The 27029-nt window shown below is 52.1% G+C and overlaps 2 protein-coding genes and 1 long non-coding RNA gene across 5 annotated transcripts; 2 read left to right on the forward strand and 1 right to left on the reverse strand.

The window, feature by feature from the left end:
• Nucleotides 1-1448: 1448 nt before the first annotated feature.
• Nucleotides 1449-3757, forward strand: GALR3 (galanin receptor 3). Its single transcript, XM_087813804.1, has 2 exons — nucleotides 1449-2122; nucleotides 2986-3757. The coding sequence occupies exons 1-2, from the start codon at nucleotides 1764-1766 to the stop codon at nucleotides 3755-3757; spliced, it is 1131 nt and encodes a 376-aa protein (XP_087669930.1). The 5' UTR covers nucleotides 1449-1763.
• Nucleotides 3758-12467: 8710 nt separating this feature from the next.
• On the reverse strand, nucleotides 12468-21075 carry ANKRD54 (ankyrin repeat domain 54). Its single transcript, XM_087814919.1, has 8 exons — nucleotides 20669-21075; nucleotides 18956-19003; nucleotides 17423-17521; nucleotides 14907-14978; nucleotides 14362-14409; nucleotides 14160-14284; nucleotides 13835-13942; nucleotides 12468-13599 (listed from the first exon to the last, which is right to left on the reverse strand). The coding sequence occupies exons 1-8, from the start codon at nucleotides 20991-20993 to the stop codon at nucleotides 13525-13527; spliced, it is 900 nt and encodes a 299-aa protein (XP_087671045.1). The 5' UTR covers nucleotides 20994-21075; the 3' UTR covers nucleotides 12468-13524.
• A 359-nt stretch (nucleotides 21076-21434) lies between these two features.
• Nucleotides 21435-22301, forward strand: LOC107545183 (uncharacterized). Of its 3 annotated transcripts, none has more exons than XR_001603999.2 (3): nucleotides 21435-21517; nucleotides 21628-21814; nucleotides 22028-22301. It is a non-coding gene; the product is annotated as an uncharacterized LOC107545183 (long non-coding RNA). The 3 variants fall into 3 exon arrangements; XR_001604000.2 differs by having other exon boundaries at nucleotides 21440-21454; XR_001603998.2 differs by having other exon boundaries at nucleotides 21462-21814.
• The last annotated feature ends 4728 nt before the right edge of the window (nucleotides 22302-27029 follow it).

The following is a 27029-nucleotide window of genomic DNA, read 5'->3' on the forward strand; positions in this document are numbered from 1 at the left end:
CCCTAGGTGCTGGCCTCTAACCCCTTTGTCCACGTGGCCCACTCCTCTAAGAGGTCAGGCCAGAACCCCTGACCGACTGGGCCATTCGCCAAGAACTTTTAACCTCTTCGGCTGTTGCCTGGAAAAGAGGTTTCTTTCTAATGGGCCATCAAATTGCTCACTCTCTGTGCATGCTTTTCACTTCAGGCCATAGTGAACTAATTACAAAATTAGTGGCAGATCTTGTCCCTGCTCTAGGACTTTTACTAGTTCCCCATTGCCCTCTGGCTAAAGCCAGACTCTTTGGGCTGGTACATAAGCTTTCCAGTCTCCAGCCAGACTGAACTCCTGGACCACGCTTGGAGAAGCTGATAGGTCTCAGTCTGGGGGAGGGGTCCCATCTGAAGTCTGCAGAAAAGGGACTCATATTCTGGTTCCCTAGCCTAGGACACCTTACTCAAGACAGGAATCCTTCCTGAGCTTGGACTGGAGCAGGGAGAGGCGAGGATAGGGCATGGAGTCGACAGGCAGGGCCACAGGAGGTGGGAGTGCCAAGGATGGGCTGGGCCCTGGGCATGGAGGGGTTAACTACAAAGCGAACCTCAGTGAGATCAATGGGTTACTCACTGCAGAAAGAGGCAGAAGCAACGCAGAGAGGCAGAGAAGAGCCTGGCAGGAGAGCGTGCCATGAGGGGGAAATCGGGGTCGGAGGAGGAGGTGGCCACTGGGCACTCCGGAGGGACTGCCCGAGTCTGGCTCAGCAGAGGAGGGGCCTTAAAGGGGAAGAGGGAGAAGTGAGTGAGAGGCAGATCTCCACCTGCAAGGAGGCAGCCTCAGCCTGACCGGTTCACCCGGGAGCAAGCGGGGACCCAGCGCCCAGGACTAAGGTGGGTGTTGCATGCCAGGAGCCAGGTGGGGGGGCATGCATCTCTTTTCTTCCCAACCCCTGCCTGGCCCCGTTGCCCTTAATCTGTCCCTCCAACCTAGAAGTCCCAGGCGTCAGGGGGAATCCACAGGTAGTAGCCGATGTAGACTGGGGTGGGGAGGGGTGAGGGTGGACACGGCTTTCACAAATGCACGTGAACACGCGTGCAGGTTATCGCAGCACCACCTGTTACATACAGGCTCTCAGATGAGCACTGCAGCCTGGGAGCCAGAGAACCAGGTGGCAACAGCCCCATACCCGCCACTCAAAGTGATCTTTAGCCTCCCATGTACCCTCTCTGAGCCTTGATTTCCTCATGTGCAAAAGACGCAGTGACTTATATGCTTTTCCCAGCTGTGTTACTGTGGGGCTCTCACTAAACTGGACTCTCCAATGTCACAGGGATGTCACCCATGTTTTGCTGGCCTTGACCAATGTCCAAGAGTCTTCCCTGAGCTTCAGATCCCCATTAAGAAGAAAATAAGAGCAGCTCCTGAGGTTGGAATGCCCCTCTCCTCACCCACCATGTCCTCACCCCTCTCTGCCTGTGTCTTTACCACTGCTCCATTGCTTGGAGGTGTCCAGCAACTCCCTAATCAGCCCTCTCACTCAGCACTGGGGGGGTGTTCTCTAGGAAACTGAGAGACCCACTTCAGACACCAATGTGACCGTGCCAGGTGCTTGCACAGTAGGTCTCAGAGATAACATGATAACATATGGCTCTGTCCCCCATTCCCGCCCCCAGGAGATCTAGCCAGCCCAGGCTGAGGAAATGAGACCCCTGGGTCAAGGGACCAGAGCTGGAGCCCCTGCCTGAGAACTCCAGCTTCTCTTCCCCAGGTGACCATCTGTTGGAGAGATGACTGATGCCCAGAACATTTCGCTAGGCAGCCCGGGGAGCGTGGGGGCTGTGGCAGTGCCTGTGGTCTTTGCCCTCATCTTCCTGCTGGGCACAGTGGGCAACGGGCTGGTGCTGGCAGTGCTGCTGCAGCCAGGCTCAAGTGCGTGGCAGGAGCCAGGCAGCACGACCGACCTGTTCATTCTCAACCTGGCGGTGGCTGACCTCTGCTTCATCCTGTGCTGCGTGCCTTTCCAGGCTGCCATCTACACGCTGGACGCCTGGTTCTTCGGGGCGCTTGTCTGTAAGGCTGTGCACCTGCTCATCTACCTCACCATGTACGCCAGCAGCTTCACGCTGGCCGCGGTCTCCGTGGACAGGTGTGCTGGCTGGGACCGGGCTGGGGCTGGGCTGGGGAGGGAGACCGGAGCAGATGCCCGTGGGCCTTAGGGAAGGGAGAACGGGCGATCAGAAAGGGAGACGGGCGAGAGGAAGGGAACGGCTCTCTGGCAGCCACCACCCAGGCTCCGGGCACCTGCAGGGTGTGCTTGAGGGGACCATCCTGCCTTGCCCCATATGCCATAGTGAGCTCCCCCCAAACGTGTGTTTCAAGTGTCGGCACAGGGCCTGGCACACAGTAGGAGCTCTGTGAGTGTGAAATGAATGGCAAAATGAGTACACAGATGAATTCAGATATTTTAACTTCTTTTAGGAGTTAACTTATTTATTTATTTATTTTTGTCTTTTTAATTGATTTGAGAGAGAGGGAGGGAGAGAGAGAGACAGAAACATCAATGATGAGATTCATCACCTGGCTGCCTCAGGCACGCCCCCTACCGGGGATCCAGCCTGCAACCTGGGCATGCGCGCTGAGCGGGAATCCAGCCGTGACCTCCTGGTTCACGGGTGGATGCCACGCGGGCCCAGAATTCAGAGATTTTATTACCACCCACGCCTGGCCCAGCTTGTGGTCATATCTGCTTTCGCGGCTTGAAACTTGGGGTCAAATTCAGGCTCGCTCACTAGCGGATGACCTTGGCCAAGTCACGTTTCTCTGCGCCTGCAGGCGCGTCTCCAAGTGCGGTGCCCTTAACCCCCTTAATCAGCCCCACCCGGGAGGCAGGTCGAGCGGTGACACCCAGCGCACCCCCAGCCCCCAGGGCCCGCCGCAGCGTTCCCGCGGGGGCGCGGACGCGGGGCGCCGCCCGCCCGCCCGCCGCGCTGACCCGGCGCCCGCCCGCAGGTACCTGGCCGTGCGGCACCCGCTGCGCTCGCGGGCCCTGCGCACCCCGCGCCACGCGCGCGCCGCCGTGGGCCTGGTCTGGCTGCTGGCGGCGCTCTTCTCGGCGCCCTACCTCAGCTACTACGGCACCGTGCGCTACGGCGCGCTCGAGCTCTGCGTGCCCGCCTGGGAGGACGGGCGCCGGCGCGCCCTCGACGTGGCCACCTTCGCGGCCGGCTACCTGCTGCCCGTGGCCGTGGTGAGCCTGGCCTACGCGCGCACGCTGCGCTTCCTGTGGGCGGCCGTGGGCCCCGCGGGCGCGGCGGCGGAGGCCCGGCGCAGGGCCACGGCGCGCGCGGGGCGCGCCATGCTGGCGGTGGCGGCGCTCTACGCGCTCTGCTGGGGCCCGCACCACGCGCTCATCCTCTGCTTCTGGTACGGCCGCTTCGCCTTCAGCCCGGCCACCTACGCCTGCCGCCTGGCCTCGCACTGCCTCGCCTACGCCAACTCCTGCCTCAACCCGCTGGTCTACGCGCTCGCCTCGCGCCACTTCCGCGCGCGCCTCCGCCGCCTGTGGCCCTGCGGCCGCCGCCGCCGCGCCTGCCGCCCGCCGGGCTCCCGCCGCGCCCTCCGTCGCGTCCGCCCCGCGGCCTCGGGGCCCGTGGGCTGTTCCGGGGACGCTCGGCCTCGCGGGAGGCTGCCGGCGGGTGGCGGCTGGGACGGGGAGCCCCGAGGGGAGGCGGCCCGCGGCGGGGAGGCCCGGCCCGCCCCGTGGGCCGCGGGACAGAAATAAACCGTGTCCGCCTCCGCTCTGCTGGGTGTCGTCTCGTCTCGTTCCCCTTCCCCCAGGGCCCGGCGCTGCCAGGGGACGCGGCCGAGCCGGAAGCCTTGCGAGGAGCAACGGCCGAGCTGGGGCTCCAGGCCAGGGAACGCCCCTGGCAGGGAACATGGGTGGGTGCCGCTCAGAGCAGCCCCCCGGACGGCAGCCCCCACACCGGCTCTGGCAGGAGGGCGGGTCCCCGCCCATCCCTCGGACTCCAGCAGCAGCTTCTGAGCCCTGCTTTCTCCACAACCCTTCACCAAGCCTCTTCTCCCTTCCAAGTCCCCTCCTGGGTTACCTAATACTAGCAGCTAATATGGCAAATATTTATTAAGCATTTACTATGTGGAGTTACATTCTTCAACCTAATTATCAAAACAGCTTCGCAGGATCAATATCATTTGTTCATCTTACAGATGAAGAAATCAATCAGAGAGGCTTGGTGATTTGCCTAAAATCACACAGCTAGTGTTTGGCAGAGGTTGGGCTCAAACCCACTGCAGTTAAACTTCCCAGTGGACCCTCCTCCTCCACCTCTGAGGCCTCTGCTCTCAGTTTCCATGGTTTCCAAGGTTTTTTTCCGCTTTCTGGTTTTGCATCAGCCCTCTTTCCCAAACCCACAGCTCCCCACACCCTAATCGAATGCCTTGGAAACCTCAGAGAGCTCCCAGTCCCTTTCCTTGGGCGAGTCTGTTCAGATACTCAGGCCAGCAGGTCCTGATGGGCTTCAAGTCCTAGGCCCGTTGCGTGACCCAAGCCCCGTGCGTCACTCCTTAGCCATTTGGTGCTCCTGGCTCTGGAGAGACACTGAACCACACTCGGGTCCCAGCTGGCCTCCCAGCAGCACTGGCTGACCTGTGGACCCCTCCTTCCCTTTCTCTGCACACAGCTGGGTTAGTTTGTGGCGGTGGAAACCTCCTAATTAACCAATAAATCAGTTTCGGTGGTTGCAGAGCTGACCACTTCCCCCCCTTCCTCACCACTCGCCAATAACGTTGATCAACCTCTGAGCCCAGCCCGGACCTTTTGGCCTCTGGCCTCCTGTCTCCCCAACGCACCTTCTGGCTGCTAGGCACCCCGGGAGGGCCACTCCCTGACAGTAGGCAGCTGCTGAGTCCTGGTCACTGCCTGCCACCTGCCACAGACCCAGGGCTCAGAGTGGCAGTCATCCTTCACAGGGGGAGGCAAAGACCCAGCTGGCCCAGCACAGGGGCCTGACACCTGGTCCAGTGTTCTTCCTCCCACGCTGCCAGTTTCCACGCTGCCTCAGGCCACAGCAGCGGGAGTGCTTCCCGGAGGGCAGCAGGTGTGATGTTGCCCGTTTCCACAGCACCCAGCATGGCATCTTCCTCCCTGTGGCCTCACTCACACCCCCACTGGCTCACTCTGGCCTCATGACAACCCTGGCAGGCAAGGAATGTTACTTCCATTCTCAGAATGCATAAGCTGAGGCTCAACGAGGAGCTACCAGAGCCAAGTAGCAAATTCAAGGCAGAGCTGGTATCCTAACGGGCCCAGGGATGGCTCCCACAGAGCCCAGGCAGCGTGGGGAAAACCTCTACCAGCATCTGACGAAGTTCGCTGCATGACAATGGTGAGTGCCTGCAAAGGAAGAGGGAACAAAATCTCCCAGCTGCGCTGCTGCTCTTCCACAGTCACATCTGTAGGCACGGACAGGTGACCGGCTGCGTAAGGTTCCATCTAGGACAGGCAAGAGACACGCTCACCCAACCATGAAACCCCAGGCCCGGGAAGGGGTTGGTCAGTGGAAACCCTCCACATTGGCCTGGGTCTCTGCTCAACAGCAGACAGTTGTACAGCTTAGGCCTCGGGCTGGACTTTGACACCTCCTACTTTTAATTTTTTTAAATTGATATTTAGAGAGAGAAGGGGGGGTGGAGAGATTGAAACAGATGTGGGAGAGAAATATCAATTGGTTGCCTCCTGTGCATTCCCTGACTGGGATCGAACCAGAAACTTGGGTATGTGCCCTGAACGGGAAGCAAACCTGCCACCTTTTGGTGTACAGGACGACCCTCCAACCAACTGAGCCACACCAGCCGAGGCAAGGCCTCCTACTTCTGAAGTAGGTCTTTTTGGACCATCAGAGCCAAATAAAGAAGCCAGGCGCCCTGATTAATGGAGGGCAGCACAGCCAGGCCCAGGGTAGGCACACAGCAGACATTTGCTACATGAGGTCAGAGGTGCCAGGGAAGGAAAGACATGACCCACCCCTTCCTTCCTTCCTTCCTTTATCCCCCAAACATTTGAGTGCCTGCCCTAAGCTAGGCCTTCTGGGGAAGACAGATAGCATGAGTTTAACCTGGTCTCTCCCTTCCAGGAGCCAAAACCCAAAAGAAGATAGGACAGCACCGTGTGATGGGGCCGTAAGAGAACACACGGTTCTGAAAGGGCACAGAGGACACTCCTGCCTTCCCAGACAATCCAAGCAGGAGTTCCAGAGAAGGTAGCAATTAATATGCATTTTCCTAGAAAAAGGTGGGAAAGGCCTGCAAGGTGGAGCAACAGCCTGTGCCAAGGAAGGGTACAAGTGCGAGCAATAAGTGGGCTCATGCCACTGAAGCTGGCTGCGTGGGGTCCAGGGAGGCCGGGAGGGTGGATGCAGTGAGATCACGGGGCCTCCCAGGCCAGCTGGAGCGCAGGAACTTTCTCCTTCAGGCAGGTGGTGATATCACTGACGGTTTGCAGGAGCGGAGGGGTCCTATCAGATGTGTGGTCAGAAAGCCCCCACAGTTGCAGTGGAGAGACTGGGTGGCACGTGTCAGGCTGGCAGCGAGGAGCCCAATCCAGAGGCTGCTCTGTGAGCCCTTGGCCAGGAAAGCTGCTGCTAAGGGCCTGGCCTGGGATGGGAGATGATTTTTGCTATAGATTTGGCAGGAAGATTGATGGCCTGCTGCTGGGATTGCTTGGGCTTGGCCCCAGAGATGGCCAGGTCTGCTTAGGGGGCTAATGAAATGCTTGGAAGAGCAGATGGTCTCAATACAGCAGGTCCTCAAATAACGTCATTTTGTTCAATGTCGTTTCATTATAACATTGATGAGATGCCATGGAAACTTAACTCTAGTATATATCAATTACTCTGTAATAAAATGTGTTTCATTGTATGTCATTTCACTTAAAGTCACAGAGCCTATGGACAATGTTAAGTGAGAACTTGCTGTACTTTGGTTAGGAGAGAGCTGTGAGTCCTGCAGGGCCAGAGGCAGGCAACAGGGGCCGGAGTAAAGGCTAAGTGAGCCCTGGCTGCTGCCCCCAGGGCCCAGGAGAAGCCATCTGACCTGAGCCCCCTGCATGGTCTCAGGCTGGGCCTGGGGTGGCTTGGGGATCCTGGGAAGGAATCCCTATTAGTTGGACGGAGGTTTAAATTCTGAATTCCTTTCACCCTATTTGTGTAAACCTCCTAGGGACGGGCCTGTTGCATTCATGTCTGAGCACCTAGTAGGTACAGGGTTCTTTGCAGGAAAGAAAGACAGAGGCACGTGGGATTGTGGGAGCCCAGGGGAAGGCCCTAAACCAGCATGGAGAGGCAGAGACTTCCCAGAGGAGCTGGTGCCTGAGCCAGTCCTGAAGTGGGAGTTAATCAGGGCAGCCGGGGGAGGGGGAGATAGAGCACAGCTCGGCTTGCTGAGGGCCTGGAACAGGGCACATGGGAGCCCCAGCAAGAAGAGGGAGGGGGCAGTCACGAAGGATTCTGTGAATTCTCCTCTGAAACTGAGACTGTACTTTGTCTTGAGGACAATGGTGAGCCACTGAAAGGATTTTTAACTCTTTTTTATCATTTTTAGAGATCGAGGAAGGGAGGGGGAGAGAGAGATGTGAGAGAGAAACATCGATCAGTTGTCTCCCGTATGCACCCCAACCGGGGACCGAATCCCCAACCTAGGTTTGTGCCCTGACTGGGAACCAAACCCGCAACTTTTTGGTGCATGGGATGACTCTCCAACTAACTGAGCCACCCGGCCAGGGTAAGCCACTGAAAGGTTTTAAATAAAAGAATGACCCTATCAGATCTACTCTTTAGAGACTTCGGCTGCAAGGCAGGCTTTCCTGGGGAGGGACAGCAGGGAGGGGAGTTAGGAGGCCGGAGTGAGGGCCCAGAGATGAAGATATCTAAGATGCTGTCAGTGGGTGGGGAGACGTGGGGAGATGGGATAGATGAGACAGCCCCTTAGGGGGTACACTTTTCCGGATTTGGTGATTGAACATGGGGGAGGAGAGAGGTATCCCAGAGGACACCCCAGACTTCTGCCTCTGGCTACTGGGGGCGGCAGTGGGGATGACGAGGGTCAGGTTTGAGAGGGAAGATGCTGAGCTCAGTGGGAACATGCTGAGACTGTGGGGTCTGTGGGACGTTGTGAGGGGTGTCCACAGGGCACTGGTCCTGGACACCTACTACCCTTCAGGTCTTGTGCTTGGCCTAGAACGTGTGTCTCGTCTGCTTTAGAGTTTGAAGATGAAAACACTGAGGCCCAGAGAGGTTAAGTAACTTGCCCAAGATCACAGAGCTTGCCAGAAACAGAGCGGGAGGCCTTAGTTCAAGTCTGTCTGATTTCCGTTTCATGGTCTTTAGGGAAGAGAAGAGGCAGGAAGGAGTCAGTTGAGGGGAAGGGAGGAACTTGGATGTGCAAAGGTGAGCCCTCCCACCCCTGTATAGCAACTGCAGTCAGGGCGAAAACTCAGGCCTGGGGAAGGTGGGCGAGGTGAGGGCCCTGGCACAGCGATGTTAATCAACCCCTCTCCGTGCCCAAGGCTGGCAGGCACAGCAGCATCTATCAACTTCGAGGTGTGTACCTGCGGACATCAATACCAATTAAGTACCCAAGGCTTCCTATTAATGAACATCAGTTCCTCAGCCCCGATGCAGGGCTCATTTGCGAGCTGCCAGCTGGATCCAAGATGGCCTGTGGCCAGAGGGCCAGGCGGTGCAGGCTGCAGTGGTTTCTGGGGTACGGATGAGACTGATTTACTGAGGTATCTGCTTGGTGCCATGCCGTTCCAGTGGCGCAGGCTCAGTGGAGGTGTGGGACTGAAGCGGGAGGTGGGGTGGTGAGGAAGGGCTGAGTACCTGGGGATGCTCTGGACGGCGGTGCTGGGGAGGGCGTTGGCCTGGGCATTGGGTGTACCTGCCAGGTCAACTCAGAGAGTTGGCATAGTGCAGGGGTCAAGGTGGACTTTGAGCCACACTGTTGGGTTGGAATCCTGGCTCCTGCACTTCCCGGCTCTGACCCCCTTGAGCCTCAGTGGCCTGCAGACCTGAGCTCTCTGTCCAAGCTGGACCCCATCGGAGGCACACTGCTCACGCTGCTGCCAACCATATGTGAGGTTTCAAGAGCTCCGCAGGCAGATCCTGGTGTCCAGCTGAGGAGGCAGGATTCACCTGCCTCTGCCCCCCTGGATGTGCTGACTGGCAAGTGCTTCTGTAGCACATGGCATCCTCCTGGGCTTCCAAAGTGGGAGAGTTACCAGGCTGGCATAGGCCAGTCATAGGGACAAGAGAACACTCTGGTCCCTGGTCTGGGGTTTTAGGCAGGACTCTTGCTTCCCTGAGCATGTTTCCTCATCTGTAAAGTGAGCTGGCCACCTCTTCCTGCAGGCACTGAGGCCTTGGTGTCAGCTGGCGAGCTAGCATCAGGGCGTTGGGCTGGAATGCCCTTTGGGCCCCATAGCTGGTGGAGAGCCACGGTCTTTGTTGGGGTGACTCAGGCATCAGTCCAACTTCCTGATCTCCTACCCCTGGCTTGGGCTCAGCATCTGAAGCAGTCTAGGGAGCAGGCATCCCTGGTGGGGGCAGGGACTTTCTCCCAGACGGGCTTTTCCCCAGAGCTCATGGTGCCTGCTCTGGGTGAGGGCACATCTGACCTCCACTTGGAGGTGACAGCCTCAGCTGGTTTCTGTTACCGTCAGACCTTAGGACTTCTGTTGCCTGGTCTCACCTCCTCTCTGGCCAGCCAGTCACCCTCAGCCAGCTCTCAGACCATCTCTGGAGGCCTGTTAATAGTGGAGGCAGCCACCAGATTGCTGCACGGATCACTCCAGGCTCAGCTCAGCCCCCCCACTGCCTCGTGCTGTCCTTTCTCTTCTCCCCAGTGACTAGGCACATGCCTTGTCCACCAAGCACACTATAACCTGTGCTAAGTGAGGAAAGGGCCAGACTCTCCTGTGCCTGAGGCTGGTCACGGAGACGGAGACTCACTCAGTAAGGCCTATGGATTCCTACTGACTGGGTCCCAGAGACTGGAGACATTGGCACTTTGGAAACGTTGGCAGAGATTATGCTAGACCTGGGCTGGGCCCCACGCACCAGCTATCTGACCTCAAGCAAATTACTTTCTTTCTCCTAGCCTTGATTTTCTGTGTTTATAAAATAGTGGGAGCAATACTGTTGGCTACCTCACATTTTATTGCAAATACTAAATCAACGAACTTGTATGAAGGGCCTGCCAGCACACAGTAGGAGCTCAATGAATGTGGCCGCCCTGCATTTTAGGACACTGCTTCAGAGGCAGCTTAATTTCAGGCCTGGTGGAAACCGTATGAGCCTAGAGTGGATCCAGGGTCCAGCCTAGCTGCCTGGTTGGGTGGCCCTAGCAGTCCTGCACTTTCTCACCCACCAAAGGCAGCAGCAAGGCCAGTTAACTCACAGGATGGCCGAGAGAACCTGTGAATCATCTCCTCCGAGCACTTCCCACAGTTCGCCAGGAGCCATGTCCGGCAGAGATTTTGTCCTTTGGTCCACTATGTTCCCACCCAGAGCAATGCCTGGTGCACAGCAAGTGCTCAGTATTTCTAACATGAACAAATGTGAGGTATGAAGCAAAGGACCCTCCCAGAGGGTGAAATCAACAAAGATGGATTTCTTCTTCCTTCCCCCACTCCTCACCCCCTCCCTGCATCCCCCCCCAAATTCAGTAATTCCTGGAACAGCTAGTAACAGAACTAACTCCTGTGTGGGCAACCTCTGTGGATTCCCCCTCCTGCCCCCTGCCCAGCCCAGACAGCTTAGGGTCCACTGTGTGCTTTCTGACTCACTCCAATGTCTGGCACTGAACTGAACTGAACTGAACTGGCTGGCTCTTTGCAGAATTGGGGTTGCAGGGTAAACCCTGGTTGGAAATGCGGCGAGGCAGCTTGTCTCGCTGCCTCACTGTCTGGCAAGTATTTGATGATTGGCCTATAAGCCACCTTCATCTTTGTTCACTGTCTCCATGGCCAGGGAGGGAGTTGACAATGACCCTTTCGCTTGCCCTAGCAGCCTGTTCTCATGGTTACTTGGCTACAAGGCTGGGGTGGATGGCTGGGCACCACTGGGATGGAGAATGTCGATTTCCAGGTGCAGATGGGTTGGTCCAGGCCAGGGACTTGTTGGGAGTTAGCCAGTGATTCTGTGTCAAGCTGCCCTGGAAACACAGTCATCTCAGGGCAGCGTCACATCTCAGCATGCCCCACCCCTCAGCTCTGCCAGCACAAAGCAGCCTGCCCTAGGGGATAATGGGCCCCAGAAGGGCCCAGACAGTCCTCAGGATGTCCTAGGCAGGTCCCTCACCTATCTGTTCCCAGAGTCTACAGCAGGAGCCCCTAACCTCTTCTGAGTGTGGACCCTGTTGAGAATGAAAGCTATGGACCCTTTTATCAGAAACACACTGTACACAAAATCTTGCATAGTGTCAGAGGGTTTGTACGTCTCTAAGGGCCCATTAATTGAACCCCGTAGACCTGAGTTGAGAAACCTTGCCTCCACTCTCTCCAGGGTGATTGACCCTGGGGGTGTAGTGGGGGGAGGCCCAGACAAACAGGTCCCGAGAAAAGGGGCCCACCTGTTTGAAGTCCACTCCCACCTGCCCCTGCCTCTCCACTGCCAGGACTCTTCCCTGTCCAGCTCCTGTTGGGGCCATGGTCAAGGAAGGCTGTGTCCAGGCACAGGCCCCAGCAGAGTCCCTGTAGAAACGGAAGCTCAACTGAGGCCACTGGGCCTGAGCGGGCAGGCTCACTTGGAGGGAACTAATAACATGGACAGAAAGGGAGAAAAGCCACCCCGCCCCCTGCACCTCTCCTCGCTCACCTCACTCACCCAGTCAGCAGGCAGCCACCACTCACAGCAGCAGCAACCTGAGGTCCATGGAAACAGCTTACTGCTTCCTCTGCCTCCCACCCTCTGTCTCGGGGCCACCACACTTTCCCCTCCTCAACCCTGCCACCTGGTGGAGCTTTCGGCTTCCCCTCTCACAGGGTACTGGAGACAGCCCGGGCCCTGATCTTATACCCACAAAGAGATACTTTTTTCTTCAGGGTCTGGGGTACAAGCGGGGTTCCATGAGTTTAATTCAGATCTGGGCAAGCTGGGATTTGGGGAACAAGCTCCTGTTCCCTGAAAAGGAGCCAGAATTCCAATTTGGTGGGAGGGAAAGTGGGGCAGAGCCAGAGTGGACATGACTGATGACCCGGAACAAACCTGCCTTTATACTGTAGTAGTCAAATGCCTCGCATCCCTTCAGCCTTCCTCTGATCCCTGCCACGAGGGGGCGCTGTCTTTTGAGTGTCCATGGCCCACAACAAGGGAAATGTCTGCTCCTGCTGCAGTGGGAGTGGGAACCTCCTTTCCAGTGAGTTTTGAGCCTTTTCTAGTATATTAGTTTCCTGTTGCAACAAATTACCACAGACTTAGTGGCTTAAAAGAACACAAATTTATTCTTACAGTTCGGATGGTCATAATTCTAAAATAGTCTGACTGGGCTAAAGCCAAGGTGCCAACAGGGCTGGTTCCTTCTGGCAGTTGTGAGGGGAGAACGCCTTCCTTGCCTTTTCTAGCTTTGGGAGGCCACCTGCATTCCTTGGCTTGTGACCCCTCCTCACATGACTCCAGCTTTTGCTTCCATCACCGTATTCCCTACTTCCCCTCTGACCGCCTCCCTCTCAGGGTCCCTGTGATCACATCAGGCCCACCTGGACTATCAGGATAAGCGCCTGTCTAAAGATCCTTGACTTACAGCATCTGCACAGTCCCTTTTGCCATAAGAGGTCACGCTCACAGGTTCCTGGGATTAGAACATGAACATCTTGGGGGCCACTATTCAGCCTACTCCAACTAGGCGACAGAATTGCTATGCCCTCCTGGTGCTTCAGTGATTGGGAGAAAAAGGGTTGGGGTTTTCTGCTCTGGGTTCAGTAGGGCCCTTCCTAACCTTGTATTTCTAGGGTCTAGGCTTTACCAACCCTTTCCTTTCAACCAGAGAAACTCACAGTAGTGTTCCCTTGAAAGTCAGGTGCCAAGTCTAAATCTAAGTGCTGGTGAGAGGGGTAGGGCCAGCCAAGAAGCCCCCTAGGCCCAAGAGCACCTGCCCTAAGCCCGTACCCTGCTGGCTGCAACAAGTCCATGACTGGGAAGGGACACAAAGAAGAGTGTGGGGCCTGCTGAGGGTGCCAGGGAGACCACGGGATGAGTGAGCCCTGCTAGGACGGTGCACGTCGGCTGGAGCTGAGGTGTGGCTGCAGAAGCTGGGGGCTGTGGTCCCAGCCCATAGAGATGATGGAGACCATGGCTGGGAGAGGCTCTGAGGTCGGTGAGAGAGCATCTCTGGCCCACAGCATCTGGGGGTGAGGATGAGGGCCTCCCAGACAAGTGCAGCTCCAAAGTCCCAGGTGTCAGGCTTTTCTTTGTAATGAGAGCACGTGGGCAGGGTGGGCGGGGGCAGGGTGGGAAGGCAGGGAGCCAGCCCCTCTTGCTACCTTTTCTCCATGTTCTGCATCTGCAAGCTGAGGGAGGTGAAGCTGGCCAGGAGGTCGGTCACCTCATCCACCTGTGGGACAAGATGAGGCTCTGTCACAGGTCCCAGGATAAGCCTGGTCTCCTTCCCAATACCACAGGCCTGGCGGGCAGGCCTCCCAAGGCATGTGGTGGCTTTGCTGTGACTATGGAACAGCTGCCCAAGGGTTAATCCTCAAAAGCAGGTGGTCTCAGACCACCCCAGAGAGAAGGGCCACCAGCAGCTTCAAAGGAAGTGGGCAGAGGCTTTGAGGTGCACAGCAGCTCACCTGCTCTCTGGTGCTAGTCATCTGGAGGCGGGTGCACAGGTCATCCAGCCGTTCCCGCTGCTCATGCCGCCCTAGGCGCTCCAGGTACTCCCTTAGCATCTGGATGATCTGAAAAGAGAGCGTGGGCTGGGCTGTGGGGTCCCAGCTAGGAGGCACAGAGAGGCCTGCTGCTGCTGCCAAGAGGCAGAGTACAGCAGGCGCCAACTGGGGTCAGTGTGAAGCGACCTGGGAGCCCTGGTGCTGGAGGTGAGGGTGTCTGTGGTGAGGGCAGCACCTGTCTAGTGCTTGCTCGGTGCCATGGGCTCAGCATGAGAGGGGCCCTTACCTGCTTCACCTCCAGCCGCACAGCCTCCAGGCACTGGGAGTGGCCTTCCTGCAGGATGCTCAGCTTTGACTTGGCCAAGTGCAGGGGCGTGCGGCCAGCGCGGTCCAGGGCATCCACACGGGCCCCTGTGGGAGGAGGCAGAGGTGAGCATGCTGAGGGTGAGGGTGAGAGAGAGCAGGGAGAAGGGGAAGGTACCACATACCTCCTCGGAGCAGTGTGGTGATGACAGGAACATGGTTGGTGCAGGCCGCTGCGGAAGAACAGGGACTTAAAAGTGCAGGAGTGCCAGGGCTGAGCCCTGTACGCCTGCTGGAGGGAGCAGGGCTGTGCCTCTGAGTGTGCCTGGTCAGGTCATGCCGCCTGAGAAGGCATCACCAAGGTGGCAACTCAGTGGGACTCAGCAATCAAGTCTGGCTCCCTCCCTGTACCACTGGGGAAACTGAGGCTTAGAGATGGTACCTGCCTCACGTGAGCTACGGTGTGAGTCAGCCACAGGGCAGGAACCAGCTGGTCTCACCTCTCCTAGCAGAGCTGCCGCTGAGCCAATTTAGGTTGCTACATCAGCTCTGCTCAGGGCACAGCCAACTAGTGGTGGATAGGGAAATCCCTGGTGCACACACTGGGGGCTAAGGCTCTCCCTAGATGATAGGAGATCCTGCCTGGAGCCTGCAGGACCCCAGGCCCTTCATCAAAGGAGCCTGTCTGTGCTGCAGAAAAGGGTGTCTTGGCAGCTTTTCAGGTACTTACCCAGGTGCAGTGGCGTGTTCCCCAGCCCATCTCGCTGATTGGGATCGGCCCCATGGTCCAGAAGCAGCTGCACTGGAAATGGGAAAACCCAAGAGGAGCTGTCAGAGGCTTCTACGGACTGGACCCTGACCCTGACCCTTAATCTAGCTAAAGAGGCTCACTCAAAGTGTGGACACGGAAAGGAAACACGGTCCCTTACGTTGTTTCATTCACTCATTCACTCACTCACTCAACTCACTCACTCACTCACTCACTCACTCACTCACTCACTCACTCACTCACACAGTTTACATGCGGGACTCTGAGGGCCCGGAACTGAGGGTGCCAGGAGAGTCTCCTGGCCTATGCAGGTGTTACAGAACTGAGAGTTTAAGAGTTAAAGAAAGCTCTTCCAACAGTAGTGGCTACTAGGGAAGATTCTCAGGAGCATGTTCTGCTCCTTTCACAGCCAAGTACCACAGTGGGAATTAGACAAATGGATGATGCTGAGTACCCCTTCCTTGAGGGTCTCTAGGCCACCTCAAGGGTGGGCTGTGGGATCACCAGGGCTCAACTATCCAGACAAATGTGCAGGCAAACTGACTCATAGTGGGGGCCAGGCTGAGTGTTACATCATATACAGAAACTAATTCAAGAGGGGCCACAGACCTAAAAATGAAAGCTCAGCCACGCTTGTAGAAGAAAACAGGAAACTATCTTCATGATCTTGGGATAGGCAAAGATTTCTTAGATAGGTCACAAAAATACTAACCATATAAAAGAAAAAGATTGATAAATTAAAATTTATAAAAACTTGTAGTCATCAAAGGACACCATTTAGAAAATAAAAGGCAAGATCAGGAAAGGTAAGTCATTTGTACTTGATAAATGACTTATAACCAGAATACATTGGCCTGGTAGCTCAGTTGGTAAGAGCTTCATCCAGACACGGCACCAAGGTTGCATCCAGTCAGGGCACAAATAAGAAGCAACCAATGAATGCATAAAGAAGTGGAAAAATAAATCAGTGTTTCTCTCTGTCTCTCTCTAAAATCAATTTTTTTTTTAAAGGATATATAAAGAATTTCTACAAATCAATAAAAGATAGGCAACTTGCTAAAAAAAGAACAGACAAGACTTGAACAGATACTCCACAAAAGAGGACATAAAAATGTCCAGTAAATACACGAAGATGTGCTCGACATTACTGGCTGTCAAAGAAATGCAAACTAAACCACAATGAGATACCACTGTATCAAAATTAAAAAGAGACAATACCAAGTACTGGCAAGAATGTGCGAATATCTGGAACTCTCTTGCAATGCTGGTGGTAGTGTGTATTGGCACCACCACCTTGGAAGAAGTTTGGTAGTACCTACTAAAGCTAAATGTATGCATACCTGTGACCCAACAGTTTCATTCCTGGGTTTGTATCTAATGTAGATAAGTGTTTATATCCACCAAGCCACATGTATAAGAATGTTCATAGCAGCTTTATTCATAATAGCCCAAAACTGAGAAGAACACAAACGCCCATCAATAGTAGAGTGGGTGAACTGTCATACATCACACAATGAAATACTACCCAGCAATAAGAAAGAACATACAACACTTAGAAATGATTCTCAAGGATATAAATTTTTAAAATCCTCCCTGAGGATATGTTTTTATTGATTTTAGAAAGAGAGGAAGGAGAGAGAGAGAGATAGATATCAATTTATTGTTTCCTATACATGCCCTGACTGGGAATTGAACCCACAACCTTTTGGTGTATAGGACAATGCTCCAAATGAGCCACCCGGTCAGGGAAAGGATATAATTTTGAGTGAAAAAAGTCAAGACACAAAAGAGTACATACTCTATGCCTCCATTTATGTGAAATTCAAAAACAGGCAAAACTAATCCTTGGTGAACAGGTCCATATGGGGTTAAGAACTGGGTGGGGCACTCAGGCTGTGGGGTTCTGAAAATATTCTATGTGAAATATTCTAAGTCACCCTGGCTGGTGTGGCTCAGTTGGTTGGAGTGCCGTCTGTGCACCAAAGGGTTGTGGTTTCGATCCCTTGTGGGGGCACATGTGGAAAGCAACCGATCGACATGTCTCTCACATCAATGTTTTCTCTCTCTCTTCCTCTCCCTTCTTCTTTCTCTAGAATTACTGAAAAACATATTTTAGGGTGAAGAAAAAAAAGATTCTATGTCTCGATCCTGGCAGTGGTTACACCAGTGTAGGCATACAGAAAGTTCACTGTTTATAAGTTACACCACACCCAAAAAAGGCTCCTAAAAAAAGGACTGTCCCACTGCTGCTCTTGGCTCTGAGTAAATGTGGCCTGAATGTCTTCAAGGACTGGCCCCAGCCTCGGAGGCAATCATAGTCTTTCCCCAGGTTAACCCTTCCCCCAGTCTGGCAGTGCCAGACCCACAGGCTCAGGGAGTGAGAGGAGTGGGCACCTCCCCCGGCTGTACAGACAGCAGATCTTCTGGAGAGATGCTACTTGTCCAGCCGCGCCCTCTTCTCCCACTATAGGACTCACCGATTTGATCATTGCCATTGCAGGAGGCGAAGTGTAGAGCTGTGCGGCCCTTGTCATCTGCCGCACAGGGATCTGCCCCATCTTCCAGCAGCTGCTGCACTGGTACCACCAAGACAGAGGGCAGCGGGGGAAAGAGTGGCAGTGTTAGCTATGCTGCAGTCCCAGGGGACGGAGAGGGATGCTCGGGGCCCTCCCAGGCAAGCCATGGTGATGCACAGGAGAGCCTGTTCCTCCTGGATACTTGCCCCATGGGGACTGCCATGATAGGGGCTTGTTCTCCTGAGAGCACACTGATAGCCACAGATTCTGGGTGCTCAAACTATTTGTCTAGGGACAGGACATCGTAGAAGGATCCTGGCCCTTAAAGTCAGGAATTCTAGAGTCACAGAAATCCCCAGCACAGACTGGCCCCAAGCCACTACCTGAATTTTGATACACACCCACTCCAGCTGGACACAGCTGCCCAAGCTGTTGGTCAATGCTTACTTTGCGCCCAGGACGCAGCCCTTTAGAGTGGACAGAGCACAGGTTCTGGAGCCACACAGACTAAATCCCAGGTTAAGCTAAGCTAAAAAGAATGAAGTACATTGCCAGTAGCATGGGGCAGTGGAAAGAGCTGGGCTGGGAGTAAGATTTGGGCCCCAATGCACCACCAAATGGGAGTAATCTCTTCCCTGCCAAGCTCCAGAGCTGCTGTGGTGAGAATAATGAATGTGAAATTCCTTCTCTGAAAAGTACGGAGCCATTACAAAATGTGAGGCATTATGTGTTACAGGCACAAGTCCAACTAAAATGTAGAAATTGCTGCCCACTTGAGGTAAGCAGAAGAAGGGCTCCCAAAGATGACATGCCCTTATACATTTGTGTTGTTTATACCACTATGTTTGTGGTAATTTGCTACAGCAGCCATAGGAACGAACGGACCACTTTCCCCTAATTCCCAGAAAGAATTAATTGGATAAAATTAACTTTTTTCCTCTAACTTGTCCTTGTACCTTTGATACTGCTACTGCCCTATCAGCTAGTGAACGCTAGAGAGCAATGACAAAAAAACCAGGGTGGTGTCCTGCTAGAAGCCCCTCCCATGCTGTCTAGATGTCCTGCCAAAAAATAAGTTTGAGAACCAGTGACCCAGCTACCACAAAGGTGCAGTGAACAGCTGAAGGTGGTTGCTCTGTGCAGATGGTTGCTCTCCTGGCAGCTAAAATTGACTGTTCGTTCCCAAAAGTCTAATCTGTTGGGTGTCAGGGATACAAAAGCAGGAGTGGTCCCCACCATCAAGGAGTCCACAGGGTGATAAACCCTTAGACATCAGGAAGTTTACGGTGACAGGGAAGCATGGGAACAGTGAGCACCTTCGCCAGACAAATCTTCTGCAAGATGACTGCAGTAATATAATAACTACAGTAAGCATGGTCCACAGGGTGAGCTGTCAGACTGAATGAATTCAAGCACCATCTTCCCAGGTATTGGTTACCTGGATTTCTCCTTCCCTAACCATCCCACGGAGCTGGATCAGCTTTGCACACTCACCTGTTTCCACATCGTTGGCATTGGCTGAGTCCCTCAGCCTCTTCAGAGCTGTGAAGAGAGCAAGAGTGCAGGTTAAAAAAACACACAACAGCAGCAGCCATGAGGAAGCAGAAAGTGGACGGCTTCCTAGTTAACCCACCATTCAGCCACAGTAGCACCTAGAGGGAAAGAAAGGTGCCAGGATACAAGAGCCACTACCCGGAACAAGGAGAAACTTGAAATGTGGCACAACTAGTGCAAAAGTCACATTCTGTTGCAAATCCTCCAAGGCCTTTGGAGCCAGAGCCAGATCTTGAATCTGCCACTTGTAGCTGGGTGACTTAAGCGGGTTAGTTAACCCAGCTCAGGTCTGTCATTCACAAAACAAGGTCGAGCCCTGTCCTGACAGCCCTGAGTTGTTGCAAAGACAAAATGAGATGTTTACATGGAAGCTCTCTGTGAACAGGTTACACAGAGAGTCTTATATTCTCCTTCAAAATAGGCCATTCCCAAATGACTGACTTAAATCTGGTAATTCCTCAGCAGAAGCATCTTCTTCAATCAAACTACCTCTATATAAGAGGCTAATAAGAAGCAATGCCAACTCAAAAATTGCAACTCAGATACATAATAATTCCTTATATTCATAGAGTACTTTGTGGATTATATACTACTCTCAAATTCTCATTTAATCTTTATAACATCACTGGACATAAGTGGGATCACACGGACAGTACTAGAAGGGACCCTAAAAGTCTCCATTCTTGTATCTTTCAGGGCGTTGGTTTCCATGTCACCCACAAATTGTAAAGACCATACGGCAGACCTATCAGAGCAGGAGTTTGTCTGGTAGAGCTGGGTTCTAATACCAGCACAGCCAGTTTCTAGCTACGTGACTTGGAGCAATGTACTTTCTCCGAGCCTGTTTCCTCTTCCATAAAATGGGATCAGTATCTGAATCTCAATGAGTTACTACCGTGAGGATTAGAAATGATCACAACAGCCCGGCCAGGCGTGGCTCAGCAGTTGAGCATAGACCTAGGATCCAGGAGGTAGGGGTTCGATTCCCGGTCAGGGCACTTGCCTGGGTTGCGGGCTAGGTAGCCAATCAATGACTCTCTCATCATTGATGTTTCTATCTCTCTCTCTCCCCTTCCTTTCCTCTCTCTGAAATCAATAAAGATGTGTTAAAAAAAAAAAAAAAAGAAAGAAATGATCACAACAGTGTTTGGCACACAACAAAAGCAGATTAATAGCTATACATACATTACCTTACTTAACTTTCCCCAAATCTCTGTAAAGCAGGTACTGTACTCATTTTACAGATGAGAAAACTAAGGCTGAATGAGGCAGAGGAGCCCAAGCCAGGCCTGCGCACTGAAACAAGCTGGTAGGACTTGGCTATAGGCTCTGGCCGCCCCTCTCTGATAGTAGAGGTATTCCGCAGTACCCCACTTTCTTATCTACTAATAAACACCTGGAGTCATGGAAAGTTTCTATTCAGGAATTATCAAGTGTGAAAAGCCTAGGGTGACTGGCTCTGAGCAGGAAGAGTATTTTTTCTTCACATCCATGGTCCTTAGCAGACATACGTAATAATTATTACTACCGAAAGGAGATTCGGGGGTCACTCTGGGCCCTCAGATCGGACGTCCGAGGGCTCCAGCCGGTCGGGCCCGGGGAGAGCTCGGGGCCGGTCCCGGCGGAGGGCGCCCCGCCTCCCGCGCTCCTCACCGTGCACCTCCTTGCCCAGCGGCCCGAAGCGGCGGTGGGGCCTGGCGGCGCGCCTCAGCCGGCCGGCGGGGATCTTGCAGAGCAGCTCCTCGCGGGGCTCCGAGTCCTGCTGCCACAGGACGTGGAGGTAGCGCAGCGGAGACTGGGCCCCGCCCGACGCCCGGCCCGGGAGGCCCGCGCCGCGGCCCAGCGCCGACCCGAAGTCGGCGAAGGAGAAGAGGCCCTCGGGGCCCGTCAGAGGCTCGGGCGCCACCGCGCACTCGCCATCCGAGCTGGAGCGTCCGGAGCGCGGCTCGTGGTCCGCGCCCCCGGCGGCGGCTGCCATGGCAACAGCTCTGCGCGGGCCTGGCCGCCGGAGCCTCGTTCCCGACCGAGAAACCGACCCGCTCCCCTCCTCCCTAAGCCTCGCTGTCAGCGCGCGAGCGGGCGGGCCCGACCTGCAACCACGGCAACCGAGCGGTGCGGGCTCGTGTCGCGAGCCGGAGCGCTCCGAACCAATGGAAACCCTTCCAGCCTAAGCCCCTCCCTCCGGCCGGGCGATAGAATTGGTTTCCGGCAGCGTGACTGACAGACATAAAAACCAATCACAGTTTTGAAGTGCCAAAGCCCTTGCGGTGCGTCGCTACACCGGGGCCAATAAAACAGATTTAAGACACACTTTTTTTTTTCTTCTATTTCCTCCGTCGGATCACGGGAAAGGTAACGCGCGGAGGCTTTAACCAATCATATTAAGATGGTCTGCAGCCAGTTGCAAAGGAAAATCAAGAAGCCAAACTTGAGGGAGAGGTAAATAGAGATACATTTTAAGTCAAAGAACGTGAAAAAAGGACTTTCCCACAATAGCTCAGTGTAAGTGGGAAAATGAGCATATGCTAAAGTTTTGGGCTATCGCCGTGAGCGAGGAGTAAGTTTCTAAATGCGATCGATTCCTTTATTCGGGGTTCTCTCTGTAACCGCAGCGGTGATCACTGATTCACGGAGAATTTTAATTCCACTTCGTTACACCAGAGCGACGCTTGGGTCGGAGCGCCGGCCACCGAGCCGGGTAAACCTCCGTCAGGTCCCGGACGCGGGATCAGACTTGGTTCCGCCGACACGCTCCCGGGGGAGGAGTCAGAGCTGGAAACGGACGTATTCCGCGGGCAGGTAACGATGAGCTTAGCATCTGTGCATCTGGGTGCACGGTTGCGAAAGAATTTTCACAGCCCTGCACCCGAGGAAAGAGTGAAGATAAGGAATCTATAAAATGGAGGCACTTTAACCAAGCTGCTAAAATTATTAACATTATGAAGGTCGAGGCGTGAGGAAAGACCCCTCGTGTTCTAACGAGCCTGGTAACTTACTCTTTCCACTTTCCAGTCCTGTGTCAACGCCCGGCCACACATCTGGGCAGACACCGGGCCCCTGATTGCCCCTCCCCCGGGACTCCCACGTCCGGCTTCCTGACCTCTGACTGATAACTACCCTGGGCCAGTCCCAGGGCTAAGAATGCAGGACTGAGAATCCTCAAGAATGTACTTTTCACTGTAAGAACTTTTCTTTCGTCTTTGGAACACTTCTGTGTTTTTGCCTAGCTCTGTTCCCAGTGTGTATATTCGAAGACCCTTGAATAAATCTTTATCATTTATTTCCAGCCAAAGCCTCCAGACTTTTCAAATTCGTTGGACACACCCCGCAAACCCTTCGATAAGGTGGACAAGGGGGACCATCCCTATTTTATAGATGAGGAACTGAGACCAGAGAGATAAGGACCTGTTCATGGATGCCCGGCTTTCTTGGGACTAGGGCTTGTGTCCAGGCAAAAGCTCTTCTATCTTATTCAACCAATTAAAATGTAATTTTTCTCTGACAGTTGAAAAGCCCTTTCAGAATTCACAGTGCTCTCAGAACACCATTGTGAGGCTTCCCACTGTACTATGTAAAGGACATTTTTTGAACTCCTCTGCTCCATAACCGATAAGAACATGTCCCAACTCGACTTGTAGCTAGAAGGAAACAAAGGAAAGAAATAAACATTAAGCCTGTACCACTTACCAAGTGCTTCACATATACCATTTAGGTTGCCCTCTCAAAGGCCTTAGAAGGTAGATATTATTAGGTCCCTTTGCAAATCAGTAAACTGAGGCCCTGAGATGTATGAATTTTCTAAGGGTACAAGGCTAGAAAGTTGAAGAACTGGGATTTAGACCTTGAAAATCCTCTCTTTCCATCACACTGCTTTTTTTTTTTTTTTTTTTTTTAATGAAGAGCCTGCTGGAAACTTGCTTAAACCAGAGAGTTTAAGTGACATCTGGATATTTATACCTCATGCCTGCTGAATGTACCCTGAAATAACTCTATTATTCATCCCTCCTTTTTTCCCATGTAATAACCTCCAAAGTAGTCTTTGTCCCTCCATTCTCTCTTTGCAGCATCCAAGGTGCATGTGCTGCCTAAAGCACAGTTCTCTTCCTGTCTCTAGGACCTGCCTGCCCATTGAGCTCAGCTGACATCCAAACCTATCCAAGCTCAACACCATTTTCTTCCTCCTACACCATGAGGGTCTGGTCTTCAAGAAACCTAGTCTACTAATGTGTTTGCATTATCACAAATCTTTTCATTTGATCAGGACCCCTAAACATCTAGAGGTGGCTGCTACTTCTACTAATTTTTAAATCAACTTTGCTGAGGTATAAATTACACAGCCCAGTCTTTTGTACGTTTCAAGAACCACTTGTTAGTTTGGATTAGAAGAGTAGGATGTGGGCTGAATATGGACTCAGTTAGGCTCAGCCTGAGGGCTTTAGACTAGAACTTGGGTCTATGAAGTTGTTCTCCCCCATAATTCCTGGCTCAGCAACTGGCACCAACACATTGTAGCTACTTGACTGACTGAATGAACGAATGAACGAGTAAAGATAGTCTAGCCCAGTGGTTAAGACCATCAACTTTGGAACCATAAATATGTGGGGCTATGGCTTTGAGCAAGTGACTTTACCTTTCTAAGCCTCAGTTGCCCCATCTGTAAAATGGAGGTAATAGTGGTACCTAAATCATGTGGTTATTACAGGACCAAATTATATGATATGAGTAAAGCACCTAGAATTGAGCTTGGAACAAAGATTGCTAAAAAAAAAAAAAAAAAAAAAAAAAAGGAGCTATTGTTATAAATAAGGGTAATCCTATACAACAGTGGACATATCACACTGACTTGAACTTGACCTAAGGCTACTACAAGCTTTATATACAAGTCATTTAAATTTGGTCAATCAGTAAATAAAACATGAAGCACTTGGTGGGAGGCAAAGAAAATACCTCTCTTTGTCTTGTGGGAAAAGCTTCTGCCTGGAAATCCAGGGACTTGGGTTCTAAGTCCTGTCTAGCCCAAACTTACCTCGTGATTTGGGGGTGTTTCTTTGGGCCTCAATCTTCCTGTAAGAAGGTTTTGTTCTAGGTCTGATAATGACACTGGCTGAGGCCAGATTCAGCAGGTTGGCTTTCCTTTCATTCTTTCCTTCATCCTGTCTGCTTTTACAGAATTTGAGAGCAGTTTTAACTGGTTGCCAACATTTAAAAATTGAGAGGTTTCACATAAAATTTTCTATTTCCAGATTCTCTTCAAAATGGGAAAGGATGGCAATACAGGACCAGCTCTCCCACATGGCAACAGTTGGCTGGAGCTGCACAGCCACTTTCCCCTTCAGATGGGGAAGGGAATGATGTTCTGGTTTGCCACAGTCCCCTCTGCTCTCTGTTACCTCCACCTTGAGCCCTAAAGGCAGTTGCCATTTACTGTCATACTTGTGCTATTGTTTTCCTAGGTAGAGTTAAAAAGAAATTAGTTATTCCTTGTCTTTATCAAATGTGGAATAATGAAAATGTGTGGAGGGAAATTATCTAATATCTGAAAATGTGACATGGTGATTATGTGGCTTTTTAATCATGCTGGAGAATTTCTAAAACACCCACATAAGGCACATCTGACTTTTTGGGGAAATTTAACTTTGATGAACAACTGATTAGGATGCAATGATGTTTTATAACTCTGTAAAGTTAGAGGACAACTTGTAGGGAACTGATAAGGTGCAATTGCATGTCTAATGGAAAAGATAACCAACCCCAAAGGTTACTATTTTATTACCCTGTAGGACATGAAAGAAGTTTGCTTCTAACTTAGCAATCATATTTCAGCATCCCTTTGCCCATTAACCATTCTCAAATTGTTTTCAAAGAATTGTCAGACTGTTGGTTCTTTCATTAATTATTAAATAAGATGACTATTGGTATGAGAATTATGTTTATAATCTCTTAAGGATATTAATCTCTTGTCATAATGTAGTTACAAATAATTTTTGGTTAGTATTTTTTATTAATTTTACTTATAATTTTATAATTTATTTATTTTTTATTTTATTGATTTCAGAGAGAGGAAGGGAGAGGAAGAGATACAAACATAAATGATGAGAGTCATCAATTGGCTGCCTCCTGCATGCCCCCCCCCCCCACTGGAGACCAAGCCTGCAACCTGGGCATGTGCCCTGACTGGGAATCGAACAGCAACCTTCTTCATGGGTCAACGCTCAACCACTGAACCATGCAGGCCGGACATAATTTTACTTATAATTTTAAAATCAAATTTACTGAGGTAGAAATTACAGCAGAATTCCCACATTTTTAGTGTACAAGGCTGATGATTTTTAAAAACCATGTTTTTAAAAATATATGTTTTTTTAAATTGATTTGAGAGGGATAGAATACATCATGGGCTGCCTCCAGCACGCCCTCTACTGGGAATCCAGGGCACATGCACACCCCATATTGGGGATCCCAGGCATGTGCTCTGAAGAGGAATCAAACTAGCCTTTGGTGCATGTGACGCTGGTCAACCAACTGAGCCACACCGGCCAGGGCAAGGATGATGATTTTTGACAAATGTATACACTCATGTAGCTGTTACTCATGTAGCTGTTAGGCAAATCCCCCTAACAGTAACAACCAACCCAATCAAGATACAAACATGACAACTATATTTTTAACAATTTGAGAATTGTTATTTTAGGCTACAGAGAGCCAGCCCTGTTTTCAGAAAAGTAAGTGAATATTTATTTGTGGGCAAGCACAATAGTCTTCAATGTGTATGGTGAAAGAAGGGATCCAACAGTATGAGGTACATGTGCTCTGGACCCCCAGTAGGGGGCGTGCTGGAGGCAGGCCTTGGTTGGTTGGTGTCCCCTGTGCACGGTATGGTTGAGGGTTCAATTCCCCATCAGGGCACATACCTGGATTGTGGGTTAGATTCCTGGTCGGGGTGAGTGTGGGCGTCAGCCAATCAATGCTTCTCTCTCTCTCCCCCCCCACTCTTTAAAATCAGTAAGCATATCCTTGGGTGAGGATTTAAAAAAGAAAAGAAAGAATACAACCTAACATGTGGTCAGGAAAAAGCCTGCTAGTTCACTTTTTTCCCCTCTATCTAATGGACTCCTATACCAGAAGATCCTTAAGGATGCTTCTAGTTCTGATTTATAAAGACTGAGCTACTGCTCTCCCAGGGCCTACATATTATTGCAGTAAAGGGGTGTGTGCAGGGGCTTGTGAGATAGATCATGCTCAGGAGGGTGAAACAAACAGGACAGTAAGTGAAAAACAAATAGGAGGTTCTTGGAAGTGAAGCTTGAAAGGAATCCAGCTGAAGAGCCCAGGCCAACTGTAAATTATAACTAAAGGCTTTTCTGAGTCAGAGAAGTTCCTGCCTCAAATCCCAGGCAAAAGAAGAGAATCAGGCAGTTTTTCAGCTGCTAAATTCTCTCAACAACTCTCCCAGGTAAAATTCCAGGAGCTTTGGCTTGTCTGCAGTTTCTCTTTGAAGTATTGTTTTTCCATTAGCCAGGGAGCCTTGCAAAATCACCCTGTGATCAGAAATTTCATAGTCTGTCATGGAGTTCCAGCTGTTTTCAGATCAAAGTTGCATTTCTAAGCAGACTTCATGTGCTGCCAAGCAATGGTGCGTTTCAATTCAATTGTAATTCTACAACTATGGATTGAAAATTGAAAGCAGGAATGTGAGGGAGCTATTACAACACAAATGAAAATGAGATAATGGAGGTTGGGACAACAATGATAGAGACATGGTGGTGAGAATTGAGCCTGGGAAGATTTTGAAGGTAGAGCCAACAAAATGCAGATGCATCAAATAAATATGTGGTGTAAGAGAGTCAAGTCAAGGGTGGTTCTGAAGGCTTTGGCCTGAGCAACTGAAAGGATGAAGTTGCCCTTAACTAAGATAGGGAAACCTGTGGGAGGAACAAGGCTGAGGCAGAAAATCACAAGCTCCATTTGGACGTTAAGTTTGGGATCCCTATTAGGCATCCAGCTATTCGCTTGG

The sequence above is a fragment of the Miniopterus natalensis genome, chromosome 2, assembly GCF_054644295.1.
Source record: "Miniopterus natalensis isolate mMinNat1 chromosome 2, mMinNat1.hap1, whole genome shotgun sequence".
NCBI classification, from domain to species: domain Eukaryota; kingdom Metazoa; phylum Chordata; class Mammalia; order Chiroptera; family Miniopteridae; genus Miniopterus; species Miniopterus natalensis.

Bases quoted from the DNA above. Each gene is read 5' to 3' on its own strand.
- GALR3 (XM_087813804.1), top strand. From the start codon at position 1,764: ATGACTGATGCCCAGAACATTTCGCTAGGCAGCCCGGGGAGCGTGGGG. The intron at 2,123-2,985 runs GTGTGCTGGCTG...GCCCGCCCGCAG, and splicing joins GCCGCGGTCTCCGTGGACAG to GTACCTGGCCGTGCGGCACC.
- ANKRD54 (XM_087814919.1), bottom strand. From the start codon at position 20,993: ATGGCAGCCGCCGCCGGGGGCGCGGACCACGAGCCGCGCTCCGGACGC. The intron at 19,004-20,668 runs GTGAGGAGCGCG...CTCTCTTCACAG, and splicing joins GCTGGGCAAGGAGGTGCACG to CTCTGAAGAGGCTGAGGGAC. The intron at 14,285-14,361 runs GTATGTGGTACC...CTCCTCCCACAG, and splicing joins CACCACACTGCTCCGAGGAG to GGGCCCGTGTGGATGCCCTG.